This window comes from Dromiciops gliroides, chromosome 1 (assembly GCF_019393635.1).
Source record: "Dromiciops gliroides isolate mDroGli1 chromosome 1, mDroGli1.pri, whole genome shotgun sequence".
In the NCBI taxonomy this organism is placed as follows: Eukaryota; Metazoa; Chordata; class Mammalia; order Microbiotheria; family Microbiotheriidae; genus Dromiciops; species Dromiciops gliroides.
Window position 1 is genome coordinate 208,715,023 of NC_057861.1, and position 26,640 is coordinate 208,741,662.

Genomic DNA, 26,640 nt, shown 5'->3' on the forward strand with positions numbered 1-26,640 from the left:
GGACAAAAAAGTCCTGTTTTTCAATTCAAGATAAAGTTTTACAAGATTTCTTAGTGAATTCAAGAAGTAATTAGTTTATTAAATATTAGTTAATATAAAGTTTAAGGAACATACCCAATGCATAAAATAGGAATGACTTTACAAATGGATGGTACTTTAACACAATTTAAGTAATTATAATCTCTCCAATGTACAGACTATTTCAGTGAGAGACTATTCTGCAACATTACTCACTTGTGTTAATTTATATTGACTGGTTTGCTGTGCCTTTATCTAAACTGAAACGCTAATTTAGGTAGATCTTCTTTTAGCTGTAAGGGATGGTATTCTCCAGCATGTTGTAATTAATAATTCTTTATGTGTTATTTGGAATGGTTAAATCCTAGTGGTATTGGATATGAGCAAATTAACATTGCTAAGAATTGTGTGATGGAATAGAAGAAGCTCTGATTTCTGGAATCTTAGAACTTTCTATCTTTGTTCATACCAGCTCTGTCACTTTCAGAAAATAATTTCATTTCTCTGACTCTCATTCTCCTCATCCATAAAATGAGGGGATTTGAATAGAAAACCTTTAAGATATTTTCTAACTCATGTTTTATGAGTTTATTCCATGAAATCTGCAAATGAATTTCTGAAAGACTACACATTCTTTACCTGAAAGTATGTGGGGTAGAGTATTCTTTATCTTGCAAAAAATGACTATATTTGGAATGCTGGGCTTCACATAGAATCACATTTCAAGATTCCTAAGAGACTACAGAAGCCAGCTACTTTGTAAATATATATGACTAAATCTATTGTTCCAATAAATAATTTCAACACTTGCTAAGTTTAAGAAAACGTTTATCTCTTTAATTTATATCTTGGTAAATATTTTTCAACCAATAATATACTGTTTTTTATGAAGTTAGATCTTTGAAAGAATATAATTCTAAGAAGTTGATAGGTGTTATAATCATCAGTGATTGACAATAAAAATATCACCAGTCTTCGTAAGAATGGTAAATATGCCATATATCTCAGAATTATAATTGATTTCATATGTAGAACAAAAAAAAATCAAACTTAGTGGATATTCAATGAGGTCAGCAACCAAAGCATAACACTTAGAAGAAAAATAGTAGCCATGATACCACCTTTTACTGCTCAAGCTATATGTAATTTTTCTCAAATTATTGAAAATATTGATTTATTCTCAATATACTATTTACTATTTTGATTTCTCATATTAAAAATTGATGGTAATCTTTTGTTGTTTACTATAAAATGTTAATGAAAGCATTATGTCCTCATGGGTATCATTTCTATCTCATATGCGCATTGTGATGGGTAGAAGGTAAAAATAAACTGAAGCTTTAACTTTTTTTTCCCTCACATTCTTACAAGCTCTGGTCTATACTTTTTACCTATCATGTCAAAAATTTCACAACTTTTCTTAGTGACAATGAAAGAGGGGAGGTGCAAAATTTGAATAAGCCATTTAGAAAAAAAATCCAACAGAATTCACAGGGTATACAATTTACACTTAAAAACTCAACCCTCCTTTTTTTTTTTTTTTTTTGCAGGGCAATGAGGGTTAAGTGACTTGCCCAGGGTCACACAGCTAGTAAGTGTCAAGTGTCTGAGGCCATATTTGAACTCAAGCCCTCCTGAATACAGGGCCAGTGCTTTACCACTGTGTCATCTAGCTGCCCTTTTTTTTCTTTTCTTTTTTTTTGTTTTCAACCCTCCCTTTTTTGAAGACAACATTTGTTTTATGAAAAAAAAAGGTATTGGATAAAATGTTTACAAAATGTCGTATAATAATCGCCATTTTATTAAGATAGTGATGGGGGCAGCTAGGTGGAGCAGTGGATAGAACACCAGCCCTGGAGTCAGGAGTACCTGAGTTCAAATCTGGTCTCAGACACTTAACACTTACTAGCCGTGTGACCCTGGGCAAGTCACTTAACCCCAATTGCCTCTCTAAAAAAAAAAAAAAAGATAGTTATGTTTGAGATGTTTCCAATTAATTTTCCCTTCTAGAGTCTATCTTATTCTTCAACTCTAATTTGACAATTCCATGTATCCCCAGGTGTTTCATGCAACAGACTGGTCCCCTTCTTCTTCATACTCTGCTTCAGTGGAGTCATCAGAGGTATATTTTGCACTCAATTTGATTCCATATGCAGAACTCATATATTTTTGTCTTTTTAATCTAGAGGGGGAAAAGGGAAATTTGAAAATGACTAGAAAATCCAACAAGGAATACCTAGAATAAATGAAAAGGTTGTGAAGTATAAAAATAACACACATTTTAATTTAATTCAATTTAATTTTTGCACACACAGTCAGGAAGATATCACTCTGAGTCAAAATCTGGCCTCAGACACTTACTATCTTTGTGAAACTGGGCACTTAACTCTGCCTCAGCTTCCTCAACTGCAAAATGAATTGGAGAAGGAAATGACAAAACACTTTGTCTTTGCCAGCAAAACTCCAAATGTCACAAAGAGTTCGACATGAGTGAAACAATTGAGCAACAACAAAAACTAATTAATTCTTCTTGATTTCACTTAACCACATCATAGCTGGACTTAGGTATCCTAATTTATCATTTATCTTACTTGAACCCTGATATGTGGTTATATTATCAGTTGCCCACTGTACACATGAATATATGATACAATGACAGTGCACCAGTCATGAGACAGTGAAGGGATAATTTAAAATAAACCATATATGGTTAGGTCTATAAAATAGGAGAGACATCTAAAAGCACCATGTAGGCAATGAAAGGGTTGAGGAAAATGGGGTTCTTAAAAGTAAGTCCAAATTTAGCTATTTCAATGTTAAATGCACTATAATGACTATTATCTCATCTCTCCATTTTTCATTAGTAGTAGAACTTTGGGATTTATGATCAGATGAAATATTTCTAAGACAGATATAAACCTTTTGTTTAAATAAATAAGAAAATGAACAACAATGATTGAACTTAAACTGATTAGATACATAGACAGACAGACAGATAGATAGATAGATAGATAGATAGATAGATAGATAGATAGATAGATAGATAGATAGATAGATAGATAGATGATAGATAAACAAAGCACAAAGTAGAGGTTTGTAACTCCCCTAGGAATTTCTAATTCATAAAGCCAAGCCCCCAAATTCATAGTTATGCATGTATGTATATAGGTGATAGTGATATGTGATACATGTGATACATGTAGACAACTGAGCTGAATAATGTAAATGAAAAATATATATGTGTACATGTATATCTATATGAATATACACAATTTGTTATATATTAACATGTATATATGCATTATACTCATGCATATATATATGTATATATGTATATGTTATTTTAAAATGTATATGTATATATACAAACATAATTTTTAAAATTTGCTTTATCCAACTTAACTGTCCACATCAATTAACTTATAAGAATAATGGGAAATTTACATTTAACTTTGGGGGCATTTAGATGATACAGTCATGAAGAGCTGAATTCAAATATGGTCCAAGACACTTAATAACTGTAACTATCAGCAAGTGACCAAAGTTCTGTTTGCTTCATTTTCCTTATCTGTAAAATAGGGATAATAATAGCACCTACCTTCCAGAGTTGTTATGATGATCATATGAGACATGCCCAGATTTCTCTGGCAGATCTACATGGAGCAGTATAAACTCTTTGTGAAAGCCTTGAACCCCAGGACCCCAACCCTATGTAGAGGCGAATGAGTACCTTTCCCATCTCTGACCCACTAAAACATTTCTTTTTCTCCCCTGCCTCAGTTCCTCCCTTATATACCTGATAGTTTTTCACATGTTTTCCATTGATTTTTCTGAGACAAATATACATATCTATCTATACATAGAGATATTTGTATCTATGTGTATACATGTGTAAATAATGCATATTATAAGCATATACTAACAAAATGCTATCTATATATGCAAATTCCTGTGCATACAAACCTAGGTATATATGTGTATATATACACATATGAATATGCCAGATAAATAGATAGATATCTATCCCCCCACAACATATAACAGTAAGTAAAGGAACTTATTCTCCTTAAATTGCATATTTACTTGAAAACAACTATGGGATACATAGGGAAAGGTAGGTTTATCTCTATTTTCACTTTATAGTAACAATCTCCATTCCAGGGGAGATGCTGAACTTGGACATACATATTTTGAGTTAAATGAGGCTACCACTGTCTGCTTAGAAGTTATAGATACCCCTTCCATGGTGATACTTCAAATTTTTATTGGGAGATAAACAGTCAGAGTGAAAGATTTCTTCCTATGGTAAATTTCTTAAATAGAACCATTGGAAATAAATCTTAAAATGGCATGGAAAGTGAAGGAAGGATATTATCTAGTGACAGGCACTTCACATTCTATATTCTTGTTTGTCCTCCTAATATTATCTCACTGCCAAAAAGGATATTTCAATCCCCAAATTTTTTCCCCTTTCTCCCTATGTTCAGTGAACCCAGATTCCCCATTACAGTTGTGGGTCCCTCAGGCTCACTGTTTTCTTTCTTAATGATGCTATACAGACCCCTCCACACAGCTCCTTAAAGTATGATGGCAAATAGCCTGATTACTAACTGCACTTACCCATCAGACCTAATGCATGGCCATCTAACCAGCCAACATACCCCCAAAAGCCCCAGATTTTTCCTCTGCCCTTCAATTAATTTTTCCTTAATGTGTTGTCTATCCCAATGATAATGTGAATATTTTGAGAACAGAAATTCTAATTTTTTTCTAATTATATCTCCCAAATTTATCACAGTGTGCTTGGCATTTCCATCCCTTCTGTCTGTCTGTTTCTCATATGTGGTAAATGACTTGGCTACCATACTTAATGCTACTTACATAATTTATGGACACAAACAAAAGTGCTTTTATTAATTTATTATTTAAAATACTTTTAAAATCATGTATATTCTTAGAAATAGAGAAATCATCAAAGGTGTTCCATTTGATCCTCATTTTCAGAATTCTTAATGATTATGTGACTCAATAAAATAAGTGTATTTTTATATAAATGCAAAATAAACTTTTTACTAAATGAATGACCTAGAAAAATATTCTAATACCCATAATTTGCCTTTCTAGTAGTCTCTTATCTGATGGAAAGCAAATCATTGGTGCCATTGTTATAGACATGTATTTGAAGGTATCCAAGCTTATTTGATAAACTATCATTTCAGTTTCCAAGGCAACAAAAACTCAAATACACAGTGCTAAGCATACTCTTCCTCTAATATCTCAGGAGAACCAGAAAATTAGGGAATTAAAAGAGAAAACATCCAACTAAAACTATGAATAAAAATGATACAGCCAACATACTGTATCCTATCCCTTTGGAATACACATAAACTGCATATTTAAAAGCAATTTAATTTATCTTGCAATATAAAAATCCTTTCTAATGGAAATACATAGACCATTTCTATAATGGTCCTGGCTTTCAGTTGTAAAATCTCAATTATCAAAGCTAATGGGCCCTCATGAAACAGAGTAGTGAAAACATAGTTGGCAGTTTGCTGCCTCTATAATATCTTTAACAGATTAATAAAGACACAAATTAATTTTAGCCAATTACCATGCTTGTTGTCTTAATTGATGAAAATGGTATATGGTATGTTTCAAACTGATAGCAACCCAATATTTTGTGTATCAAATTGAACATTATTTTGAATAATGGGTTTTTTATGTTGCTTTATAAAAATATAAATGAGTAAATATTTTGAATTTTTTTACCGAAAAAGTATTCATGGTAGCAGGACTATATATTTGCATAAAAGTAATGCTATTGTCATTAGGTGGTCAAAAGTCTTTCTTCCTAAATCATCTGGAACACAACCAGACAAGTGGAAGTAAGTGAAAAAAAATGCCTCTGGGAGGAACTGTAATCACAAAACTTGTGCACTTTTTAGCCCTTATGGACGATTGCCTTAACTTACCTTAGTTAATTCATTATTACCTCATCCTGGAACATGCCAGTGGTCTAACTGGTTGCCCTTTCACCAGTCTATACCCATTCCAATTCATATGGACCACTTTTGCCAAGTTTACCTTTCAAAGATATTACTATTGTCATGTCACTCCTTAATTAAAAAAATAATAATGGCTCCTTAGTTTCTATTAAATAAATTTCATACTGCTATGCTTGGCATTCAAGATTCTCCAGAATCTATCCCCCAATCTTTATTTATATTTGTACCCCTAGCTGCATAGCATCCCTAAACTGTAATTTTAGCCAAATTGATTAATTCCTTTCTCTTGTGTGTACACAAATGTGTGTGTACACACACATAACCACACATATATGTGCATATACACATACATAAATGAACACATATAAATGTAAGTATATATGTATGGGTGCATGCACATATACATTTATGCATATAAATATAAATATATATACACACAAACATGTGTGTATGATACAATTTTGCCCACATCACATTGATGTTTATATGTTATACCATTCTTTCTATTTTTCTTTGCCTATACACTATCTACCCACTCTTCAGAGCTCAGGTTATAGAAGAAAATAAACATATACTGTCAGGGTAGGATGTTCCTTTAGAGGTCATCAAATCTAACCTCATTTTATCAGTGATAAAACTAAGGATTATGGAGTTGAATGTGATGTGACCAAGATCATAAAGCTAATAAACATTAAAATAAATTTTCCGGGGCAGCTAGGTAGCGCAATGGATAGAGCACCAGCCCTGGGGTCAGGAGTACCTGAGTTCAAATCTGGCCTCAGACACTTAACACTTACTAGCTGTGTGACCCTGGGCAAGTCACTTAACCCCAGTTGCCTCACTAAAAAAAAAAAATAAAATAAAATGAATAAATTTTCCAATAGAGGTATCCTAATGCCTTGATCATTAGTCAGAAAGGGTTTGTCAAGAATATTCTTTATGAGAACAATTCTAGATTGGTAACTTAAGCGAAATCTGTAGTCTTAATAAACAACAAAAATCTCATCCGGGCTAATGTAAATTTCTCTCATGATATTTTTGTTGTCAAGATGGAGAGAAGTAAGAATAAGAGACAGAATTACTAGTTATAAATAGTGATTATTTTATCTATGTTATTCATGAGGGAAGTAATCCAGGGATCTGACATTGATGCACTTTTGTTCAATGGCTGAAAAAATAATGAGGACAAAGTCATATGATATATTTATCAAATCTTCAGAGAACGCAAAGCTCATATAAGAATAACAAACACTTTTAACCAAAATATGTTCAAGAATATTCTTATTTATTTGGCAGTCTGGGCTGAGTTCAGTAAAATAAAATTTAGTGAAGATAAATGAAATGTTCTATAATTTAGTTTCAATTAATTACCTGCACAAGTTGAGGTTTTGGGGTGGAATGGCTAGACAACAGTTCTTGTGGAAACTATATAGGGATTATTGTGGGCTGCAAGCTCAATATGATTTAACAGGGTGATAAAACAATACAAAGTACAAATGTACTAAATTCAAAGAAACTGAAAAAAATTACTCTGGAGAACAGACAGTGAAAAAACTCATTCCCCATTACAAAGATGAGAAGGAGTAGGAAAACAGAATGGTGTATATATTTCCAAATATTGTGAATCTTTACTCATTTGATTTTCCTTCTTCCAAATAGGACCAATTCTGGAGAGGATACAGCTCCCAGAAATTATGGTAATATAAAATCAAAGGTTACTATTAAAACATTTTTAAATAAAATGCTCATCCATTCTTAGGATGAATTAAGAGCAAGTGTATAAAACAAGAGAGATGATAATCCAGTGATGTGCCGGTAAATGGTTAACAAGATCTCTGGGGAAAAAAGTTCTTAGGATACACTTTAAAGAATAATTTGCTTTATTAACATGTCTCTATCATTTTCATATTTTTATAACTCTAGACAGTTAAGAAAATAATAAATTAAATCCTGTTTTGTATTGTCTGTAAATGTTCATCATGAAAATATAACAATCAGTTCTTATGAAGTGGTTCAAGCTGGCTCCAGGATATCTCCATATTCTGAACAGGTCAGAACAAATCTGAAGTGTTCATTAAGTTCTGGGTAACACCGTATTTTTTTTAAAGTAATATGGCTACATTTTTTAATGACAGTTATTTTTTTAATAGATTCCCATTGTCCTTGAGCACCCTCATAAAACAAATAAAAACACTTAAGCCAAACTATAAAGAAAATGGCTATCTCAACAGATCTACAAGATCTCTCATTTGTAGGCTCATGACCCACACCCCCCAAAAGGAGGGAAGCTTTTCTCATCACTTATCCTTTGGAACCAAGATTGTGGGCATCACTGTTAGGAAAGGAAATGAACAACTAGGAGAATCAACAAAGAGAATGATTAGAATGATGCAGACTATTTAATTCCCAGATAAAATTAAATGTCTTGATTTAAACAAAACACATTTCAATCATAGTTGTCATTGTACGTATACATGAAAGTATTTTAGCACAATATGTAGATACAGGCCCTGCTATTTAGCTTTCCTTAATTCTCTCCAATTGACTAATTCTTTCCCTTCTTCTTCCTGAGAAAGGACTCTGAAGCATGCCTTTCCTCACAACTGACAGTATGAACTGGGGTAAACCCATAACATTTCTGGATCTTACTTTCCTCATTTGTAAAATTACCTTGAAGTTTCCATCTAAGTCTAATTCCAATGACTCTATGAGGATATGTGTGAACCTCTAAAAACAAACTAGAAATTGATTTAGAAATTGGTTAATATCTAAGAAGCCTTGAAAAAATGAATTAAATATTTTGATTTTTGAAATTTATAGCTGAACAACAATTAACATCAAATACTGTCAACCAAGATTAGCATGGAAAAGCATGGCTAAGCAGGTGAAATACCATATGTTCTCCTGAACCCAAGCATAGTAAGGACATTAAGAAAGCTATTAAGGAGATGTCCTGTTGTGTCCAGGTATAAGATGGCATATGGTACATTTCCCATCTAACTGTGCATTTCAATATTTTGTCAGCTTATGCCACTAATAAATTTCTATGGGCATTTGTGTGTGTAGAAATCAGTGCCTTCTTTTTAATTAAATTCCTATAATTATAATTGTGTTAACTATTTCATAGAACCTCAGAGTTGGAAGGAACCTCAGATGTCCCCTAGACCAACTCATAGGTGACTGAGAGTCCCCTCTATTGTATACACAAAGCATGGTCATTCAACTTTTACCTGTTGACCTCTAGTGAAGAAGGTCCCCCCAAAGAATCCAGTTCTACTCTTGGATAGCTCTAATTGAAAGAAAGTTTGTTCTTTTTTTTCACTTAAATCAAGTAAAATCCATGTCTTTGAAGTTTCTACCTACTACTCCTTCAGGGGGGTCAAGTAGGATAATCATGGTATTTTTCCCACATATCAGACCTTTAAATAATTCATTTATGAATTCTAGAAGAGAATTCTCTCTATGGAACAAAATTATATGTAACTCTAACTCTAATCCTAACTCCATACCAACACACACATATAGATAGTTTCAAATGAGTTAGAAATGGAAATATTTTAAATATAATATAAAGAGCATTAATATAATATTAAGTACATTTTTAAAAAGCTGAAGTAGAGAGACAGTATGTTTCAGTGGGCAGGAATTAACTCTTGGTCAAGATGACTTGATTTCAAATTTCCCCACTGGAAATCATTAAACTTCCTAGGGTCTCAATTTTCATATATATAAATGGAGACATTGCATTATATGGTCACAGTAGTCCCTCTCAACTCTAGATTCTTATTTCCATAAAGCAATATGATGCAAGAAATATGTTGGTTTATTCCCAGGTAGGTTCTAGAACTTTTGATGGTATTTATTCATCCACCCATAACACATATATTTTCAGGTAACAGATAATAGCTAGCACTTCATATATACAAACATAAAGCAAAGTAAAAATGATTTTGCATTTGAATATTTAAGAATCTGTGGTAATTTAAACAGGAATTGGTTTTAATCATTTGTCTAATATGTATATTACATCAAATGAAACATTATTTTTAAAAATACACTTAACACACTACCAGGCACATAGTAAGTATTATATAAATACATATTCTCTTCACTCTCACCAACTTCCTTCCCAATAAGGAAAATGATTAGCAAATTAATCATACATATATGCTTGCAGAGTCATTATTAAAATTATTCACTGCATACTTTTTTAGGACTTTTAAAGTATCTTTATATATTCAAACAATAGTTGCACCAATGATAAATTCTCTTTAAGCACTTCTTAAATGCAGTCTCAGAGGAAATGTACTAGGTACCACATTTTATTGTGATTTTATTTATTATGTCAACTGGGAAACAAAATTAAATTTCCTTTCAAGTACACTAATTCTACTAAAAGAAAAGCAAGAGTAGGTACTTGCCTCACCTTGCTATTAGACTCATTTCTTACAAGTTGAGGGAAGCAAGAAAGGGATCTATAACTTTGGCCTTTGTTAAAACAAACAAGTAAGAACTAACAAGTAACATGAGAGTAACAGGAATTGGGAGACACATTTGTCATAGTGAATAAAGGAAGTTCTGTGTGCTAGAATTTAGAAAAACATATTTTGGAAAAAAATCCAATAAAAGATATATATGATTAAATACCCTTATGGTTGGGATGCATCTTCACAATTATATTGGCAGCTTGGTGTTGCTATGGATAGAATGATGATCCTGGAGTCAGGAAAAACTAAGTTCAAATCCAGCCCCAGACACATTTTGGCTGTGTGACTCTCAGCAAGTTACTTAACCTCTATTTGCCTTGGTTTCATCATCTATAAAATAGAAATAATAATATTTCCTCCCTACAATAGTAGTTGTAGCAAATGACATTATCATTACCATTATTATTATTAGTAGTAGTATTATCATTATAACTACCTGTCAAAATGCTATCCACTCTTAAAGGCCCAGCTGCCATCATAACTCCTCCATTAAGATTTTCCTGAGTCAACATTGATATTTTCTTCCTCACACCTCATAGAGGAGGGATTTTGAATATCTCTTTTGCATTATCATGGTCCATTTTATATTCTAGTTATTTTGATACTTTTTATTTCCCTTTAATAATAACAATCACAAACATAATAAAACCACACACTTAAAGCCTACATGTTTTATAAAGCAACTACTCCACTAGACTTTAAATCCTCCTGGCTATGTGCATGAATTATTAATTCTTTTTATCTCCTCTAGTACAGTTCTGTGCCCATAATAAGTTTTAGGTCTAAGACTGATAAGTATACCCTTACAACATTGGAATATTATCTCAGATAGTCATATCACATATTCAGTCTGAGGTTTACTTGAAGGGTTTTATTATTACATATTCTTCCTCATGAATTTATCCCTTACAAGACCAGCTACAGCATAAAAGAAGCCTGAGAGAAGGAGATTCAGACACAACAATACAGTTCTCCATCTGTCTTCCCCTGGGTTAGCACACCTGGCATCACTCTCAGAAAAATTTCTAAGTCAAAAATAATTTCCCTGGAAACATAAATAGTGCAGGTAGAATCTTTTTAAGTTCTAAAGACTTAAATCTGATAATGTCCATTCTCATTTTAGATAACTATGTCTAAAGATATGCCACCAGCCTTGAAGTTCACTGACAAAAGTAACGTCTCAACCTGTTCTTTAATATGACCAATAAATATAATGTGTATGTGTGTTTTTTTTTGGGGGGAGGTGGGTTGGATGCTAGAACAATTATTATGCAGACATTGTTCCTGTTTACACTGGATTCTTCATGTTTTTTTTTAAGTAAAATGAATGAGGATCATTCTACCCAACTAGATTACTCATAACACTCTCTATGTTTTCTATGTCCTGACTATATTGACTTTTGTATTGCAAATATTACTATAGTCTTCTGTTTTCTACTAGATTAAGTGCCTTCAGGGCAAAATTGCATTTTTTCAATGTTGTAGTTCTACAGTTTAGTACTAGGCTTTGAATTTAGTAGCTTTTAATAGTTTTATGGAATTCAAATGCCCATAGCATAACAACACAAACAGTTTTCAGAATTTCAAGTCTAACCATATAATCAACAATGTGGATGCACAGGAAGCTCACAGATGAGTTCATGTTTTAAAAGGATAAATACAAGAAGACAGTGCCATGTGACTGCAATAAAATATAAAAAAACTCATCAATACTAAAAATAAGTTGTCAGAAAAGTGCTTACTAGCTCAGTTATGTTTCATCAGTTTGTTGTCCTCTTTCCAGTTTCATCTGAAAAGTTCTTGAGGTGAACTCATCAGCTCCCTTAAATTTAATTAACATTTTATTGTCATCAATCATTTTGGGGGGGGGCAATAAGAGTTAAGTGACTTGCCCAGGGTCACACAGCTAGTAAGTGTCAAGTGTCTGAGGCAGCATTTGAACTCAGGTGCTCCTGAATCCAGGGTTGGTGCTTTATCCATTGTGCCACCTAGCTGTCCCCTTAACTATCATTTCTATGCTAATGATTCTTTTTTTTTAATGAGATATTTTATTTTTTCCATTACATGTAAAGATAGTTCTCAACTTTTGTTTATACATGCTTTACAATTTCAGATTTTTCTCCCTCCCTCCCTTCCCTCCCCCCTCCCCTAGACAGCAGGTAATCTGGTATAGGTTATATCTATATATCTCTATACGTATACATATAGATATAGATATATATACACACACACATATATATATACACATAATAACATTAATCTTATTTCTGCATTAATCCTGTTACAAGAGAAAGAATCAGAGCAGTGATGCGAAACCTCAAAATAGAAAAAAAAAACCAACAGCACCCAAAACAAAAGAAATAATATGGTTCAATCAGCATCTATACTCCACAGTTCTTTCTTTCTTTTTTTTTCTTGGATTTGGAGATCCTCTTCTATCATGAGTTCCCTGGAACTCTTCTGTACCATTGCATTGGTGAGAAGAATATAGTCCATCACAGTAGGTCAACACTCAGTGTTGATAATACTGTGTACAATGTTCTTCTGGTTCTGCTCATCTCACTCATCATCAGCTCACGTAAGACCCTCCAGGTTTCTCTGAACTCTTCCTGCTCATCATTTCTTACAGCACAATAGTATTCCATTGTATTCATATACCACAACTTGTCCAGCCATTCCCCAATTGATGGGCACCCCCTCAACTTCCAATTCCTTGCTACCACGTAAAGAGCAGCTATAAATATTTTTGTACATGTGGGTCCCTTTCCCCCTTCCATGATTTCTTTGGGCAAAAGACCTAAAAGTGGTAGTGCTGGGTCAAAGGGTATGCACAGCTTTATCGCCCTTTGGGCATAATTCCAAATTGCTCTCCAGAATGGTTGGATCAGCTCACAGCTCCACCAACAATGTATTAGTGTTCCAATTTTCCCACAGCCTCTCCAACAGTTATTATCTTCCTTTTTTGTCATTTTAGCCAATCTGATAGGTGTCAGGTGGTACCTCAGAGTTGTTTTAATTTGCATCTCTCTAATCATTAGAGATTTAGAGCATTTTTTCATATGGGAATAGATAGCTTTGGTTTCTTCATCAGAAAACTGCCTGTTCATATCCTTTGACCATTTCTCAATTGGGGAATGACTTGGATTCTTATAAATTTGATTTAATTCCCTATATATTTTAGAGATGAGGCCTTTATCAGAAGCACTGGCCTCAAAAATTGTTTCCCAGCTTTCTGCCTTCCTTCCAATTTTGGATGCATTGCTTCTGTTTGTACAAAATTTTTTTAATTTAATATAATCAAAATCATCCACTTTGCATTTTATAATATACTCTATCTCATGTTTGGTCAAAAACTGTTCTCCTTTCCAAAGATCTGATAGGTACACTATTCCTTTCTCTCCTAATTTACCTATGGTATCACCTCTTATGTCTAAATCATGTATCCATTTTGACCTTATTTTAGTATAAGGTGTAAGATGTTGGTCTAAGCCTAATTTCTGCCATACTATCTTCCAGTTTTCCCAGCAGTTTTTGTCAAATACTGAGTTCCTATCCCAGAAGCTGGAGTCTTTGGGTTTATCAAACACTACATTACTAGTGTCATTTACTACTGCATTTCCTGAGCCTAGCCTATTCCATTGATCTACCACTCTATTTTTTTAGCCAGTACCAGATAGTTTTGATGACTGCCGCTTTATAGTAAAGCTCCAGGTTTGGTACCGCTAACCCACTTTCCTGTGAATTTTTTTTCATTATTTCCCTGGATATTCTTGATTTTTTGTTTTTCCAGATGAATTTTGTTATTATTAATTCTAGCTGTATAAAATAATTTTTAGGTAGCCTGATTGGTATGGCACTGAATAAGTAAATTAATTTAGGCAGTATTGTCACTTTTACTATATTAGCTCTGCCTATCCATGAGCAATTGATATCTTTCCAATTATTTAGATCTGATTTGATTTGTGTGAAGAGTGTTTGGTAGTTGTGTTCATAGAGTTCCTGGGTTTGTCTTGGCAAGTAGACTCCCAGGTATTTTATATTACCTACCGTTACTTTAAATGGAATTTCTCTTTCTATCTCTTGCTGCTGGACTTTGTTGGTCATGTATAGAAATGCTGATGATTTATGTGGATTTATTTTATATCCTGCTACTTTGCTAAAGTTGTTAATTTTTTCAAGTAATTTTTGGCTTGATTCTCGAGGATTCCTTAAGTATACCATCATATCATCTGCAAAGAGTGATAGTTTTGTTTCCTCCTTGCCTATTCTAATTCCTTTAATTCCTTTCTCTTCTCTGATTGCTAAAGCTAACATTTCTAGAACAATATTAAATAATAGGGGTGATAATGGACATCCCTGTTTCACCCCTGATCTTATTGGGAAGGCCTCTAATTTATCTCCATTGCATATAATACTTGCTGATGGCTTTAGGTAGATACTGTTTATTATTCTACGGAAAGCTCCCCCTATTCCTAAACTCTCTAGTGTTTTTATTAGGAATGGGTGCTGTACTTTGTCAAAAGCTTTCTCTGCATCTATTGAGATAATCATATGATTTTGGTTGGTTTTCTTATTGATGTGGTTGATTATGTTAATAGTTTTCCTAATGTTGAACCAGCCCTGCATTCCTGGTATAAATCCCACCTGGTCATAGTGTATTATCCTGGTGATCACTTGCTGTAATCTCCTTGCTAATATCTTATTTAAGATTTTAGCATCAATATTCATTAGGGAAATTGGTCTATAATTTTCTTTCTCTGTTTTTGCTTTGCCTGGTTTTGGTATCACCACCATATTTGTGTCCTAAAACGAATTTGGTAGAACTCCTTCTTCACCTATTTTTCCAAATAATTTGTATAATATTGGAATTAATTGTTCTTTAAATGTTTGGTAAAATTCACCCGTAAACCCATCTGGCCCTGGGGATTTTTTCTTAGGGAGTTCATTAATGGCTTGTTCAATTTCTTTTTCTAATATGGGTTTATTTAAGGATGTTATTTCCTCTTCAGTTAACCTGGGCAGTTTGTATCTTTGTAAATATTCATCCATTTCATTTAGATTGTCAAATTTATTGGCATACAGTTGGGCAAAATAATTCCTAATTATTGACTTAATTTCCACTTCATTGGTGGTAACATCACCCTTTTCATTTTTGATACTGGTAATTTGGTTTTCTTCTTTCTTTTTTTAATCAAATTAACCAATATTTTATCTATTTTATTGGTTTTTTCATAAAACCAGCTCTTAGTTTTATTGATTAATTCTATAGTTTTTTTGCTTTCAATCTTATTGATTTCTCCTTTAATTTTCAGGATCTCTAATTTAGTGTCTAATTGGGGATTTCTAATTTGTTCTTTTTCTAGCTTTTTAAGTTGCATGCCCAATTCATTAATCTCCTCTTTCTCTTTCTTATTCATGTAAGCATTTAGAGCTATAAATTTTCCCCTAAGCACTGCTTTGGCTGCATCCCATAGATTTTGGTATATTGTCTCACTATTGTCATTCTCTTGGATAAAGTTATTGATTGTTTCTATGATTTCTTGTTTGGCCCATTCATTCTTTAGAATGAAATTATTTAGTTTCCAATTGATTTTCATTCTACTTTTCCCTGGCTCTTTCTTACATGTAATTTTTATTGCATCATGATCTGAGAAGGATGCATTTACTATTTCTGCCTTTCTACATTTGACTATGATGTTTTTGTGCCCTAATACATGGTCAATTTTTGAAAATGTGCCATGTACTGCTGAGAAAAAGGTATATTCCTTTTTATCCCCATTCAATTTTCTCCAGACATCTCTCATGTCTAACTTTTCTAGTAATCTATTCACCTCTTTCACTTCTTTCTTATTTATTTTTTGGCTAGATTTATCTAATTCTGAGAGGGGGAGATTCAGATCCCCCACTAGTATAGTATTACTATCTAATTCCTCTTGTAACTCATTTAACTTCTCCTCTAAGAACTTGGATGCTATACCACTTGGCACATACATATTTAATATTGATATTACTTCATTATCTATAGTACCTTTAAGTAAGATGTAATTTCCTTCCTTATCTCTTTTAATGAGATCTATTTTTGCCTGCACTTTGTCTGAGATAAGGATTGCTACCCCTGCCTTTTTTACTTTAGCTGAGGCATAATATATTCTGCTCCAGCCTTTTACCTTTACTCTGTGTGTATCTCTCTGCTTCAAATGTGTTTCTTGTAAACAGCATATTGTAGGGTTCTGGTTTTTAATCCACTCTGCAATTCGCTTCCGTTTTATAGCAGAGTTCATCCCATTCACATTTACAGTTATTATTACTGACTGTCTATTCCCCTCCATTCTATTTACCACCTTTGTACTTTTCCCCCCTTCTTTCACCCTATTCCTCCTCACCGACGTTTTACTTCTTACCCCTGCCTCCCCCGATCTGCCCTCCCTTTTTATCACCCCCCTCTCTTTTCTTTACCCTTTTCTCCCTTGCTTTTGTCCTCCCTTCTATCAGTCCTTCCCTTTCCCTTCCCCTTTTGTTTCCCTAAAGAATGAGTTAAGTTTCTTTATCCCAATGAACGTATATGTTATTCCCTCTTTGAGTCAAATCTAATGAGAATAGGGTTGAAACCATGTTCCCCCCTCCTTTCTTTCCCTCTGTTATAATAGGTTTTTTTCCACCTCTTCATGTGATATAATTCATCCCATTCCACCTCCCCTTTCCTCTCCTCCCCATAGACTCCCTTTTTATCCCCTTAATTCTTTTGTATCATCACATCAAAGACAATTTATATTTATACCCTCTATATAAAGTCCTTCTCTCTGCCCAAATACATTTACAGTTCTTAAGAGTTATGAGTATTATCTTCCTGTGTAGGGATATAAACAGTTTAACCTAATAGGGTAACTTTTTTTTCCCCTCTGTTTACCTTTTTAAACTTCTCTTGAGTCTTGTATGTTGAGATCAAATTTTCTATTTAGTTATGGTCTTTTCACCAGGAAAGATTGAAAGTCCCCAATGTCATTAAATGTCCATCTTTTCCCCTGAAAGAAAATGCACATTTTTGCTGGGTAATAGATTCTCGGCTGCAATCCAATCTCCTTTGCCTTCCGGAATATCATATTCCAAGCCTTGCGGTCCTTTAATGTTGAAGCTGCCAGGTCCTGAGCAATCCTGACTATGGCTCCATGATATTTAAATTGCTTCTTTCTGGCTGCTTAGAGTATTTTCTCCTTCACCTGATAATTCTGGAATTTGGCTACAATATTCCTTGGAGTTTTCCTTTTTGGGGTCTCTTTCAGGAGGTTATCAGTGGATTCTTTCAATGATGATTTTATCCTCTGATTCTATGATATCAGGGCAGTTCTCCTTAATAATTTCCTGGAATATGGTATCTAGATTCTTTTTCTGGTCATGGCTTTCAGGCAGTCCAATGATTCTCAAATTGTCTCTCCTCGATCTGTTTTCCAGATCAGTTGTCTTTCCAATGAGGTATTTCACATTTTCTTCTATTTTTTCATTTTTTTTATTCTGCTTGACTGATTCTTGGTGTCTCATGGATTCCTTATCTTCCAACTGTCCCACTTTAATTTTTAAGGCATTGTTTTCTTCAGTGAGATTATGCACCTTTTTTTCCATTTGGCTATTTGAATTTTTTAAGGTATTGTTTTCTTCAGTGAGATTATGCCGCTTTTTTTCCATTTGGCTAAATGTATTTTTTAAGGCTTTGTTTTCTTCAGCTTCCTTTTCCAAGCTGCTGATTCTTTTTTCATAGTTTTTTTGTTTTGCTTTCATTTCTCTCCCCATTTTTTCTTCTACCTCTTGCAATTGATTTTTAAAATCCTTTTTGAGCTCTTCCAGGAAGGCTTTTTGTTCTTGCGACCAATCCACCTTCCCTTGTGAGGCTTCAGATGTAGACAATTTGAGGCTATTGTCCTAATCTGAGTTTGTGTTGGCTTCTTCCCTATTGATACAGAAGCTCTCAATGGAGAGGGCTCTTTTTTGCTTCTTACTCATTATTGCAGCTTATTTATTTATTCTTTTAGTTGAGGTCTGCTCTGGGGGCACCAGGGTCCCTGTTTTGGGCTTCTTGTGCAGGTGTATAGGTGCTGTGTGACCTGGCTTTTACTCTGAGGCCTTTATGGTGTGTGGAGATCCCCCGCCCTGCACTTCCTGTCTGATTGTGCTCGGCCAGCCAGGCGCCAGACCCCAGCGTCTGATCCCGCCGTTCGTGGCCCTCTCGGCCGGTGCAGGTAAGTTTTTCCACTGTCCTTCTTGGCCACCAGATTTTTGAACCAGGTTCCAGGGGCCTCAGTTGTTCGGCTGTGGCCCGCAGCTCCTGCTGACTTGCCCTGACCCCCTTGGCGCTGGGTTCCTGCCCTGCGCTGGGCCTCCCTTTTGCCCGAGTCAGACCTACCTTTTCCTGAAGTCTTCTAAATTATCTCTGGTTGGAGGACTGTGTCTCTCTGTCTCTTTGCAGGTTCTGTAGTTTCAGAATCTGTCCAGAGGCTTGATTTAATGTTCGTTTTGAGGGAAAAGAAGGAGAGCTCAGGCAGCTTGCTGCTTCCTCTCCGCCATCTTGGCTCCGCCTCGCTAATGATTCTTAAATCTTCCTACTCAGTACTCAACTTTCTGCTGACTTCTAGGTTTCCATCTCCAACTGCTTTTCAGATATCTCAAACTAGAAGTCCAGTAGATATCTCAAACACAATGTTCCCAAAACCAAACTCATCATCTTTGCCCCTAAAGTCTTCCCAACTTCTACATACCCTATTACTGTAGACAGCAAAACCATTTCACCATCCTCTCAGGCTCTCAACCTAGGAGTGATCCTGGACCCCTCAGTATCTCTCACGTTCCATATCCAATCTGTTGCCAAGTTATCTTGAATTAGCTTTTGCAATATCTTTTGAATATGCTCTCTACTCTTCTCTGACACTGCCACCATACTAGTGCAGGCCTGCATCACCTCATGTTTGGATTATTACAGTAGCCTGCTTGTGGGTCTTTATACTTCATGTCTCTCCCCACTTTAATCCATCATTGATTCAGTCACTAAAGTGATTTTCCCAAAGCTTAGGTTTGACTGTGTCACCCCCATACCCAATAAACTCCAGTAGCTCCCTATTGCCACCAGAATCAAATACAAAATGCTCCAATTGATACTGAAAGCCTTTCCTAACCTAGCATCCTCCTAACTTTTCGGTCCTCTTTGCATCTTACTAACCTGGGAAATAGTTTGTGGAGAGACAATTTAAGAATAATTGGACTACCTGAAAACCACAAACAAAGATCCTAAACATCATATTTTAAGAAATTACCAAGGAAAAAATGTCCTATTATCTTAAATCCAGAAGGTAAAATAAAAACTAGAAGAATCTACCAATCATCTCCTGAAAAAAGATCCCAAAATGAAAACTCCCAGGACTATTATACCCAAATTACAGAATTACCAGTTCAAAAAGAAAATACTTCAAGTAGCCAGAAAGTAACAATTCAAGTATTGTAAAACCACAAAGGATTACACATGATTTAGCAGCTTTCACATTAAAGGAGCAGGGGTCTTGAGTTATGATACTCCAAAAGGTAAAGGAGCTAGGATTACAAGCAAGAATAACATACCCAACAAAAATGAGTATAATCCTTCAGGGGAAAAATTATATTTATTGAAATAGAGCACCTTCAAGCATTCCTGATGAAAAGATCAGAGTTGAATAGAACATTTGACATTCAAACAGAAGACACAAGAGAATTATAAAAACATAAAGTTAAACTAATGACGTTCCTATGGGAAGATGAAACATGTAACTCCTAATGTTTTGTTTTGTTTTATTTTTAACATTAATAGGAAGTTAAAAGGAGTTTACATAGACAGAGGTCATGGGTGGGAATCCATCATGATGGAAAGATCTCCCCCAAAAATGAAGGGGTGAGAGAAAAGGCTGTACTGGGAGACAGGGTACAGGAAAGGTAAAATGAAGAAATTGTTTTTATATAAAAGAAGTATGCAATGAAGACATTTTACAGTGAAAAGGAAAATTGAATAGTGGCAGGCAATGTTTTAACCTCACTCTCAAAATTGTTCAAAAGAGGGAAGAAAGTGTGTGTGTATGTGTGTGTGTGTATACATACACACTTTATTGGGTAAAGAAATCTGTCTTGCCAAATAAGAAAAATAAATAAAAATTATGGAAACTCTACTACCACAAAAATTTGAATATGAATTAACAGAAAACAGTGACCCAAGAAATTTGAGGTGCTGCCAGCTAATGGCCTTTAGAAAAAAAATGAGCTTTTACATTTTTGAATGTAAGGCCTAATTTAATTTTGTCCCCTATAACAGTGTGATGAATTCTTCTATTTAGGTAATTGTTTTCAATCAGAACAATGCAAATAATATCTCCTTTTCTGCATTAGGGTCTTTTGCCGAAAAGTTCATGGATCAAGAAAACAAGTTAAAATCGAGTCTCAGAAATGTATTAGCTGTGTGACCTTAGCAAGTTGTTACACCTCTTCTTACCTCAGATTCGTATCTGTAGAGGGAATATTAATACTAGCACTCACACCTGTGTGACCCTGGGCAATCCCCATCACCCCACCAAAAAACAAAAGCAAACGAAAAAATAATAGCACCCACAACCCTGGTTATTGTGAGGCTCACATAATTGTGAAGTGCTTAACACAGTGCCTGGCTTGTGATAAGACTCATATAAATGTTAACTATTATTATTCCTTTAATTAAATGTAGTTACTCCATACAGTACTTCTCTCTACTGGGTTTTAACTGTGATTAGTATAAAATATCAAAAGTGCCATGATGAATGATTTTTATGATAACTTGGAAATTCATCAATTGAATTTATATAATCTGACAGGTAATAAGTTTTGTTTCATGTTTTAAATACATATCATGTAGGCTATTATTGTGCTACTAAAATCTTTTATATTGTAAAATTTGGTAAACATTTTAATGGAAAATGTTGGAAAAGTAAATTCTCTTTTAATCTAAATGTTGTTATATTATGAATTGCACAAAGAGAAAAATAAAAAGTTTAAAAATAAATCTCTAATTGGGTATATTTTACTTTAAAATGGATAATAAATTATTGTTGGGAGGAAAAAAATGTAACAAAGTCTTCTTTAAATTAATCCTTATCTGTGGGTTCCTTGGGGTTTTCTGTTTTGGCTGGGTCATAAACTGGATCTTATCAGCCCTGCTAACCATATATTGGAATTTGAAAAGCTAGGACCACTCCCAGTTAGTCAAGAAACTTATTAGGTTCTATTATGGAAGGAAGTACAATTATAATAAAGAATAAGTTTTATCTGATTTATTATTTTGCTATCACTTATGAAATTATACATTAATAAAAATAGTTGGTATTGAAGTTACATCTTAGAAAGAATTGGTAATAATTGACTTTAAATTCAGAGATTTTATTGTGTCTTAGAGTTTAATTGGCAGTGCATACACATGTTAGTCCAGAAATTTATAGTTGTCAGCATTTTTTCTCTGCTTTTGAGTCCACTATTTGGTATCTACATGTGTAAAACAACAGAAGGTGATTGCTTATAGTAAAAACCTAGCTCTAACCAGTGATTAGTGAAATTTTGCCATGTGAAGTATTTCTGAGTTTTGATTTCTAGTATGATTGTCTGAATTATTACTAAGCCAATAATCCACCATTCAAGGAAATGCAATGTACTACTCAAAAGGAGTGAGATCTGACAGGGCCTATAGGTGGATGTTTATCCCTAGAAAATGTTGAGTGAATGACCTTGACATAATCAAGGGTAGGATCTTCTTAACTCAGTTTCCCCACTGTGATATTTATTTTTGAACGGGAATTTTCCTACCTCATTAGTTATGAAACTTGTCTATAATACCCTGTGAATAAACATGCAACTTTGCTACATGCTTGGCTGTTAAATATGGCTCATACCTGGAAATCCAACAGAGCTAAGAGAATTTTTCCCTGTTCATACTTATGTCAAATAGGCTAGTGCCCTTGAAAGGACTGTCTTGATATTGCCATAACCATGTGCCTCTTTTTTCTTTTCATAGCAGATTTCTATAATATCAGGTGAAATGTAGAAATATTTGTTGTTGCAGTAACAAATCTATTAATTAATAAATTAATACTGAAATATTTGAGTTACTATAATTCAATGCAAGTGGGAAAAAGCTTATTATTTTTTTCCAGGGCAATGAGGGTTAAGTGACTTACCCAGGGTCACACAGCTAGTAAGTATCAATTGTCTGAGGCCAGATTTGAACTCAGGTCCTCCTGAATCCAGGGCCAGTGCTTTATCCACTATGCCACCTAGCTGCCCCCAAAAGTTTATTATTTTAATCTAAATTTGTAGTCAATTTCATATCCTAACCAACTAATTATAAGAGGGTTTTATTTTTTGAGCTTGTAATCCCCTTAAGAGTTATGTGTTCATGTGTGAGATTAGGTTCTTGAAATATTTCATTCTTTCAAACTAATATAGTGATAATATCTTCCTAAGGGGAAATTAGATTTAGATAAAGATGTCATTTTTAAAAATTAAATGGAGTGGACAATTTTGAGTAAGAAGATATATGTGTGTACAACACTGGCTATCAAATTCAAAGGATTTTCATGGAATATACTTTGGCCTTGAGTATGTTCTTAAAATTGGATTAAAGATTTTATAAATAGCATTGTATTGCTTACCTTCTGCAAAGAGGCAGGAATTTTCTGGTTTTTAAAGCATAATTTAAAGTGTTTCAAAGCTCTGTTTTCTGTGGTACTTTAAAATGTTTAGTTTTTCATTTCTCATTTCTCATTTGAATTTCTTAAGTATAATAACACAATAATTTGCTAACATATCAAAGGGCAATTATAAGTGGTAAGACTATAGTTTTTCCTTGTATGGTACTTAAATATGAAATAAAGATTGAAACGAATGAAGGGCTTATTTTATAAGGTAGTTCTTCATGTATTTCTTGGACTTAAAGCATTTATTTTTAAGATTCTCCTTTTGGCCTATTGATAGCAGGATTCATATCAGGTACAAGGTTTATGTAACAGTAGATGAGATATAAAAACTTAAATTCTCTGAAGTTTTAGGTTAATTTGGGGTTACCGTTTGTTGAGCAGGTTATTGGAAAACCAAATTTAGGAGGATGTACTAATTGTATTAAATTCTCTTTTGTAAAAGATTATCTAAAAATTTCTTCAAATAACCTAAACTAGAGAAAGAGATATTCTAGGAGAAGCCCTTCCCTTCAAAGCTTCTCAAAGGACAGGCATATTCCAGAATGTCCAAGAGGAAATATTTTCAGAAATCAGAATACTGCATTAGACACCTAAGACCTAAGAAATGATGTACTAATGAAATGAATTTGGGGAATGGGTTACTACTGGCAAGCCAGCTAAGAGTTGTCAATAATATCTGAAAAGGTCCCTCCCAAGCAGGCTGGGTCCCACTGGTCTGCTGAAAATTCTTAATATATACATTGTCTACAGGACTTAAATCATGCAAGGAAAAATCTAAAGGATCAGCTTGTACAGCAACTCCTGCTTCATGGAGTTCATGTAGCCTAATTTATAGTTCCTGTATATAGGAAGCAACAGAAGTTTCACCTCCCACCAGCAATGTATAGACTGGGGATAAAGTTTTAGCTTGGATAGGAGGGTGACCACAAAACATCTCATAAGGAGATATGTGGAGTTCTCTTCTTGGTCCACTGTGCAAATAGAACAATGCCAAGGGTAGAACATCAGGCCATTTTAAATGGGTTTCAGTACATAATTTGCCAATCATGCAATGGCACAGTGCTCCACCCACTGATTGTAGCTGTAGCCATGGGCCTGGCAAAATTATAATGACTGGAAGCCCAGTGAGGGCAGTCATGTGACTGTCATTCGGGGATGTCAGCCAATTGACTTGGGGCTGTGTGTGGTCAGCCCGGGGTCTGCTGGGAAGGAGAAGGGAGGATTTTTGCCATTCGAGCTTGAAGCTGGAAAGTGACAGGATGCAGTCGCATGTTCTCAGCTGATCCCTGGGCGGTGGTATTTTTCAGGTTGTATCGTTTCCCTTCCCCCATTTTTCCCCTTTCCCTGAATTCTACTGATATTGCTTGTGTTTTTTAAGTTCATTCCTGTTAATAAACCCTGTTCTGTTTTTGAGGGAGGCTATTGGTCTCCTTCCTTGGCCCAATATTGCAGCGAGCCACCTAGCTAACACTCCCCAATTAAAATTTGTCCCCTACACTAGGAACTATGTTAATGTTTAACCTTCCCTTTCCTTTCTTCCCCTTGTGTTGCTCTTACTATTGGGCCTACTTACCAAAGTAGACTGCACCAATAGAGTTTGTCAATGTGTTGGTCACAGGTGATTTCAAGACCAAGAACTAGATTATTATAAGATTAAATATCATGGCCTTGAAAGCCATCAAATTAGTCCTATTAAAGTAGAATATCTGAGACAAAATGTCTTTAGTCTCTGTTCCTATATATTGGAGTTACAGCATTAGAACAAGCAGAGATAATAGCTCAAACTGCATGTGAGTCATTAAGGAGCCTGTACCATGCCATAAGTCTCTCATAGCCCAAAGCTTCATAATTGCCTTATGGATTTGATGAAATTGATTCCTAAGAAACTTAAGGTGGTTCAGATATTAATCATGAGTATCAAGTTAACTTTGCCCTTTTGCTTTTGTAGTCATTGCTTCAGCTTTATTAAACATTAAATTTACAGTGCTTTGTAAATTCAATTGGATTAAGTGATTCATTGAAGGCATATCCTCCAAAAAATCAAAGGGGAAATTGTGAAACTGAGAAGTTGAAATTGTATCTTATTTTATTAAGACAATCAACCTAACATAGATTTATCATAATCCTTTGCTGTATATACCTAAATTACTTGCTCTTGCAAATTTACTCAAGGAACCTAAGGTCACTTGAGTCTCTTGTGACATGCAATTCTACCATTACATAATGCCTTTTACCACCATCCTTCTATCTTCAACCATCACTGACATTCCAGAAAAGCTTGATTAACCTAAAGTTCAATCTTGTCAATTTAAAACTGTTGTAGCAACTCTCATTATGTGAGAACTGATCTTATCTCCCAATGATGAAATGAGGAGGAGATGAGATGACCTACTTCCTTATTGAATGTTTACCCAGTGATTTTGCCAATTGATATTAATTATTTTATGTAATCCTCGCAACAAATCTGGGAGTTAGGTGTTATTATCTCCATTTTACATATGAAGAAACTGAAACACATAAGGTTAAATGACTTGTCCAAGGTTTCACAGCTAGAAAAGGGCTGAGGCAGGATTCAAACTTAGATTTTTCTGACTCAAAGTCCAGAACTCTATGCATTGTGCCACCTTGCTGTCTATGAACCCAACAACTAACCTATATTCCTATTTTTCGTCTTCATAAATTCTTTATGAGAATGATTTGTACATGTATTAAAATATTCTTGATGAAAATATGAGAATGCTTTTGCAAATGACTTTGTACATCAAACTGTATTTTCATAGTCAAATAACTGAATAAAAAGTTGCTGATAGAGGAAGGTCCTTGTTTTTGAGCACCACCAACAAAGAAATGAGTAATCTAGTTAATATTTCTAGGGCAGCTAAAGGAGATCTGGAAGTATAATGATCTTTTAGGATATAAGAGCTGGAGGCAAAAAGACTTTCAGATTTTGAATAGGCACATTTGTATATGAAAATATAGGAATAAATCCGAGTAGTTGTCTTTTTTTTTTACATATAAGGTATTTTATTTTTTCCATTACATGTAAAGATAGTTCTCAACTTTTGTTTATACAAGCTTTACAATTTCAGATTTTTCTCCCTCCCTCCCCTCCCTCCCCCCTCCCCTAGACAGCAGGTAATCTGATATACGTTATATCTATATATGTATATACATATACATATATATATCTATACACACACATATATATATATCCATAATAACATTAATCCTATTTCTGCATTAATCCTATTATAAGAGAAAAAATCAGGGCAGTAATGCAAAAACTCAAAATAGAAAAAAAAAAACAACAGCAACCAAAACAAAAGAAATAGTATGGTTCAATCAGCATCTATACTCCACAGTTCTTTTTTTTTTTTTTCTTGGATTTGGAGATCCTCTTCT

The 26,640-nt window shown here is 34.2% G+C and overlaps 1 protein-coding gene across 1 annotated transcript in view; it reads right to left on the reverse strand.

Annotated features, from left to right (window-relative positions):
• Window positions 1-2,082: 2,082 nt before the first annotated feature.
• The window catches only part of CCDC102B (coiled-coil domain containing 102B), a 693,652-nt gene continuing 669,094 nt past the window's right edge, over window positions 2,083-26,640 (reverse strand). Inside the window, exon 8 of the mRNA XM_043976186.1 lies at window positions 2,083-2,200. Coding sequence (XP_043832121.1) covers window positions 2,083-2,200 — 118 coding nt within the window. The remainder of the gene's footprint in view (window positions 2,201-26,640) is intronic.